The following is a 6,750-nucleotide window of genomic DNA, read 5'->3' on the forward strand; positions in this document are numbered from 1 at the left end:
AAGTGTTTATTATATAATAAACAAGCTCTACTTCAACGATCTTAGAATCTCTCTCTCTCTCTCTCTCTCTTAACTTTCCTCCCTTGTCTCTCGCTCATCTCGTCCTCTTTCATCTCCTGTCTCTCCTTCATGCCTGCTGCCTCAGAGAAAAGTGCTTTTCCGACTTTCTCCTGACACGACAACAGACGGTACCTTGGCGAGGTTTGCAGACGGTGATAAACGGGATGGCTAATTAAAAGGCTCTCTGATAGCTCTCCTCTGCCTTTTTAATTTCCCCTTCTCAACTACCACTGCCGTTTACACCTCTCTCCTCCCCACACGTCTCTTTTTCGCTCACAGCTCGTCTTTTTTCTGACAGTGTTATTGTCTGCCCGTCTCTGCCTGTCTCTCGCACTGCACACACACACACACATACTTACAATTTACATTTTTTAAAAATGCATAATTTTTTTTCCAACATGTGTGTAAAGCAAGAGATTGCACCTTTACATCTACAATGTTCTCCAGAAACGAGGACAAGTAATATTAAAAGCATCTTCATGAATATTAGTATCATAATATTTTTGATAGTTATTTAAGATTTCTTTGGTCACAGAATGGAGATACAACTGATACAAATCTTTATCAATTTAAAAACAAACATTATGCAACAGTCTCTGCACTTGTGGTTTCATTGTGGTTTTGTAGCTGTCATTATTAAACATGAAGCTTGTGAATGTGTCCCAGTGTACTGTGATAAAGCCCCAGTTTACCTCTCTCTCTTTGAGTCGGAGTTTCTCCTGAGTGTGACGGAGCTGCTCCTCCACCTGAGAGTCTCTCCTCAGTTGTTGCTCTGCTTCCTCTGACTCCATCAACTCCTGAGTCTCATTGCTGCAATCTAGGAAATAAACAGTAGTTTAAATAAATGATCCATGATGCCTCTACAGTCATTTTAAAAGCGACAAAGAGAACTTGGTGTTTAGTTTCACAATTACTGCCAGATAAAGTAAGAAAGAAACGACTCTGAGGTCTAAGTGTCTTGCCTTTAAGGTGCTGAATTTCCTCTCTTAACATCTGGTTCTTCCCTTCCAGCAGGCAAATGTTGTACTGTAGCTCCTGCTTCTCTTGTCTTAATGACACCACCTCTTCCCTCAGCTCGTCCTCTCTGGCTCTGGACAGCTGCAGAGGACACATATGTTTTTCACAGCCATTTACAAATCAAAAACTCCTGAACTAACAAGGACACGGACTATCCTTTACCTCCACTTGGCTGTGCAGCTGTTGTAGCTGTTCATTGCTGAGGAGTTGGTTCTCCCTCAGTTGTCCACAGTTCATCTTCAGATCATCATAAAGGCTCTGCCATCTCAGTGCCTCTGCCTTTGCTGTAATTAGCGCTTCCTGGTGGCAAAAAAACCCACGTCTATCAATGCAAAACCCAAATAAGTCAGTGATGTTGATGTGTCTTTCTCCAGAGTGAGATAGAGGTTAAAAGCTGGGTATTTGACCTGCATTGTCTCAGCCTTGGTGAGCGCCTCTGTTTTGTCCTGTGTTGCCTTTTGCAAGGCAACCAAGGCCTTCTCCTCATACGCCAGTTTCTGCTTCTCCATCTGTAGCACCAGTTTCTTCACTCCATCCCTGGGAAACTTCTATAAAGGACCAGACACTGCTGAGTTAAACCTACAAATGCTTACGTGGTGAGATGCAAACCAATACCACATATGAGCATGCTCAGACACTGCACTATCACTGAATGAGAGATTGAAAGTGTAGAGCGGGTTGGCTGTTTTAGAAAGGACAACATGTTTGGGCTGTTTTATATAACAACTATTAAACAACTCAAACATAAAAAACTCCCATTGCATGATTAAAAAATCATCACCAGGTTGCATCTGTATCACCAGCTTCTGTTCTTACCTGCAGGCAGACTTGCAGCTGCGCCTCCAGAGCCTTGATCTTGTTTCTCAGTAGGTCTTCACTGCAGTGAGCCTGTGTGGGTGAGAAAGGAAATGACTGACTGTCACGCTGTAACCTGCAGATGGAAAATTAATGCTTCATGTACCAAAATCTGTGACAGCGTGTTCTGTCACTGCCCACGCTCATTGGTGCACAAAGGGAACTTCAGTGAGCCTCAAGACAGATCACAATGTCTGCATGTGCAAGTGTGCAAAATAATAGTTTCCTAATGATAACATACCTGAGTGAGAAACAACAGACAGACAGATGAAAAACATAAATTATTTACACTAAATTAACTTCTAGATCCTCAGCTTTTCAAACCCAAATTAAAAAACTATAAAATAAAAAAGGGAAACACCAGTATTTCCCCTTCATTCATTACAGTCTGAGAAGCCAAAAGAGAGCTAATGAGGATGCATAGCACCTATAAGCTACTGACTACCACGCCCTTCCTGTATAAGATTGACAGCTTGCACTCGTCCTATGCGGTATAGGCTGGAGCGGAAGCAGGAAGCTCCAAACCACAGACTGCACAGGCCTTCCTGAGGTAGCAGCTGCCATACACTGCTGTGTACACGACCGAGACAAACACATTCTCAATGTCACATCAACCGGCAGCCAAAGAGAAATGAACAGCAACAACACGGCCTCATAAAACAAGAAATATGGGTTTGGTATTTGGAGACTGGAACACTTGGGGTGCATTTAAGTAAACAGTGTGTGCATACAGATGGAGAGTCTTACTGTCCATATTTTGCTGGAGGAGTTCACAAGGTTTGATGTGCTCTCCTGGAGGGCTGCCAGCTTCTTCTTCACTGCCTCCTCTCTCCACAGAGCCTCCTGACAGGAAACAGACAGAAGAAGAGAGATACTTACTGGGCGTAGCTAAATGTGTTAACCTCATATTTAAAATAAATAATGCTCTCACGTACTGGGTGCAAATGAATTGGTAATAGTCTATTTTGACTTCCCACTGTTTGGTGCAGAGAAGCACCATAAAGTCACACAACTTACTTCAGTAATGGCAGGAAATCTAGATACAGTTTGCTAAGTTACAGGTATCATTACAGACAAAGTAAGGCTGTATCAGTGAAACCAATGTGTGATTAGCTGAGAAATGCTGAATTGTATTATTTATGAATTTAAGATAACACTTAATACATTCACAGTGTAGTTTTGTTGTATGAATCAGATACCAATTAAATAGTGTAGTGTTTGATAGCACAGTGCTATCGTCATCTCATAGGAGGGCCACTTCAGCGTCAAGTATTACAAGAAAGGGTAATATTATGAAAATATTTCCTCAAATCATACTTAAAAACTATGCAAATATCAGTTTATATACATTTTATATTATTATGTTATATCCTCATTATAGAAGGCCTGAAGCCTGCTTTCTCCTTATCAACCCTTCGCACACATTGGTGGGCCCGTTTGACTTCAGCCAAACAAAATACATTTTTAAAAGTAGAATTGTGTTTTTATTTTAAATGTTAATGAATTGTTAGTTTAAATTTATATGAAACAACCAAAAATATCTTGTGGGCCAGAGGGAGGGATAGTGGAGAAATGGCCCATGGCCTTAGTGGTTACTTGGGGATTATGGGGAACAAGGAAGTAACATTTTAGAGGAAAAGAGAAATAAATTATGTTATTTTTGTAAATTAATTAAATATTTTCTCAAACCTCAGTTTTATTTACAAAAATATTAAAAGTTACTGTTAGGGATATTGTTGTGATATTGTCCTTGTCCCTCTGCAGTAAACACAATACATTTTGTGGTATCCTGTCTCACTTTCTCCAGTCGGCAATCAGGCGAGAGAACGGGAGGAAGAGGGAGGGGACTGGAGGACGAACAGGAAGTTAACCAAGAGGCCAATTTCACTAACAGCCTCTTTAACACTGATATTCTGCAGAACCTGAACAGGTATTAGGCTCTTATGTAATTCAGAGTTTTGATAGCTCACTGCACGGGTGGTTTGGCCTACAAGATTCTGTTGTTTGGACTGACTTCAGTGTAGGTGATGTTCCTTATTGTAAAAGTACAACACAACGTTTGCCCTTTGCTTTTACCCATTGTTTACAAAAATAAATATTGGGTACATTGGGTATATTTCATCTGTACAGTTGTTACTTCCTTGTTCAATATAGTTTTGTCTTCTTCATGTGTACCTTTAAGTACCAGTATGAACCAGTAAGTATTTTATGAGCACTTGATTCACACAGTCAAATGACACTGTAAAATGTGGGCTGAATTATAAAGTAAAGTTGTTACATTATCAATCTAATGTGTCACTTTGGAAACTTTACCTGCAAGTAGTCGGCTAACCGCTGAACATCCTATTATGTGAGAGTTGAGAGACAAGAAACTCAGTTAAATTTGGTAACATTTTAAATATGCAAATGATTTAATGAGACTGAAGAAAGCAAACAGTTTGAAACTTACTGACTCCTTGACAGTGATAAGACCCAACCTGCACAGAAGGAAATATCTCATTTTAGAAATATAAAACACTGATCACAGCTGACTCTGATATAAAACCTTGAAATTAAATGTTTTAATTCAGTTTCAGGGAGATTTAAACTCACTCTGTCTGCACGCTGGTCTCTCGCAGTATCTTTTTTTTAACAATATTTTCAGTTTGGACAGAGAATTTGTGTTGAATCTTTTCTGTTTGGTGAGAGAGTAAAAAGTGCTGGTTTGACTCCTGTATAGCTGACGAAGAGGTAGATGCATGCACCCTTACATGGCCTTTCTCTTGCCTCATCAGTGTTACCTGTTCGGGCCATAATGAAGCCTGAGGAGAGAAGAGGATGCAGGTGTTATTCCCAGTGGACGTGGGGAGAAGAAACTCTGGTCTGGTGAAATAACACTCTTAATAACATCAAAGTGTGTGTTGTGTTTACCCATTTCCTGCTGCCTGGGCCATCAGTTATGTTGCTGTTTGGTGTTAAAATCACTGGATATCCATTAGCTTTGGAAGTATTTTGGATATTTGTATGCAGTGTCTCTGACTTGCTGATTGATGATGATTGATGTTTCATTGAAAATGTCTCTGGTGAATGTTTCGTCTTCTTAGACCGGTTTGTTGGCTTCACACCACACAGCTCTGGGCTCACTGATCTCCTCCTCAGAAATTCCAGATGCCTCTTTTCCTTCTGTTCATTCTTTATCAGTCTTGTGTTAAACTCTCTTGTAGGGCTGCGACATGAAGTCACGTTGTTACGTCCTCGTAGGTGTTCATGTTTCTCGGCTCTGATCTCCACCATTTGGTCAAAGTCTCTTACTGGGGAGACCTGTATTCCCCTAATAGTCAGGGCGTCCATGGCTGTGTGAAGACAGGAAACCAGGTTTGCACCCACTGGCACAACTCAAGGACTGCGTTAGGGTTAGCAGGAGGGCAGGGGATGGTCAGTTGATGGGAATGGTTGTAGAGGAGTAACTGCAGGGCAGGAGGGAGTAGCTGGTTCTGAGTGTTTTTATGTGGCAAAAACAGAGCAGGCAAAAGAATGAATGATTAGGAGCCTATAACTACAATGTATCAGGAGATGAATTATAACTAGCTATGTTGATGCACTATACAGTATGAAATTAATTTACTGATGCATATAAAATATTTTAGGTAGCTGAAAAATAGAATTTTTAAGTGCTGCAGGTGCAAAATGATGACTCAGACGGTTCATTTGAAGATATAACATTTCATATTTTTCTTCATATTCACATAAACACTATAAGTGTTTGAAATATGCTCTTATACTTGGGTAGTATAAATATGTATTTCTCTGACACTGGCCTGATATTTTAATCTCAAGAGACTTTAAACTAAATATTTAAAGTCAGTCCTACGTGAGCAGAATGCATAAAATAAAGCAGAATGTGAAGCCTTAACAGCATCTTTTACATTTAAGACGCTCTGCTTTGCACAGAGATGCATTTTCTCTGTGAACCATGCGGATGAATTGCAGCAGAAGCAGCTACAGTAGTAGTACTAGCTCTCGTAATACTAGTAGCAGTAGTGCTTTTAGTAGTAATGGTAATGGTAAATGTAATAGTAGGTGTTGCACTGTGGTTGTATTTTGTCAGAAAGCTCCTTTAACGCTGACCAGAGTTATCAAAGACAGACTAGGCCCTGGGATGTGTTGATTGACGCTGTGGAGGGAAAATGCACGAGATAATGCAAAGACAAATTGTGGCTTTAATAAGCAACAAAACGTGATTGACCTTACCTATAACGCCATCTCATTCAGTGGGGGAAAAGTCTCCATGAGGTGCTTCAGAAATTATCCATTTTCTAACTCCTCTGAAATAGTGTGCGGGGTTTGTCTGTGTTTCACATGTAGCTGTTTCTGCTGAGCATAACTTTACAGGAAGTGAAGAGAACCACAGCGTCATATGTTCCTCTATCTCAGCAGCCACTCGCACCAAACTGATGCCATACACGGGTGGGCCCCAAGATTACACACAGACCCAGCCAATTCCCCCTGCATGCAGTCTGGGGTTAAAGACACCACATGGGCGAGAGAGCTGTGCAGTGTGTGTGGTTGCCTCTTGGAAATTTACATTTTTTAAAACTACAGTCTTATTTTCAGTAGATTACTGACTGAAGAAGGTGTAAGTGACTATACAGAGCATCACCAGCTTCATCATTCACTGGTGGTGTGTGTGTGTTATTTGCATTAAACAGACTGACTTCATATTTTACTTGCTGTCACTTTTGATTAAAATCAGATAGATAGATAGATAGATAGATAGATAGATAGATAGATAGATAGATAGATAGATAGATAGAATAGATAGATAGATAGATAGATAGA

General features: G+C 40.3%; 1 protein-coding gene across 1 annotated transcript in view; it reads right to left on the bottom strand.

Moving 5' to 3' along the window:
- LOC118324584 (TRAF3-interacting JNK-activating modulator) overlaps nucleotides 1–6,297 on the bottom strand; it is a gene marked incomplete in the record, with an annotated part of 7,707 nt that extends 1,410 nt beyond the window's left edge. Inside the window, 11 exon segments of the mRNA XM_035657006.1 lie at nucleotides 753–877; nucleotides 1,023–1,158; nucleotides 1,240–1,377; nucleotides 1,485–1,625; nucleotides 1,894–1,965; nucleotides 2,680–2,775; nucleotides 4,246–4,275; nucleotides 4,382–4,409; nucleotides 4,525–4,733; nucleotides 4,843–5,405; nucleotides 6,163–6,297. Of these exon segments, the coding sequence (XP_035512899.1) occupies nucleotides 753–877; nucleotides 1,023–1,158; nucleotides 1,240–1,377; nucleotides 1,485–1,625; nucleotides 1,894–1,965; nucleotides 2,680–2,775; nucleotides 4,246–4,275; nucleotides 4,382–4,409; nucleotides 4,525–4,733; nucleotides 4,843–5,262 (1,395 nt within the window).
- Between the last annotated feature and the right edge of the window lie 453 nt (nucleotides 6,298–6,750).

The sequence above is a fragment of the Morone saxatilis genome, unplaced genomic scaffold, assembly GCF_004916995.1.
Source record: "Morone saxatilis isolate NCDOM2014 unplaced genomic scaffold, NCSU_SB_2.0 Contig15, whole genome shotgun sequence".
Lineage (NCBI taxonomy): Eukaryota > Metazoa > Chordata > Actinopteri > Moronidae > Morone > Morone saxatilis.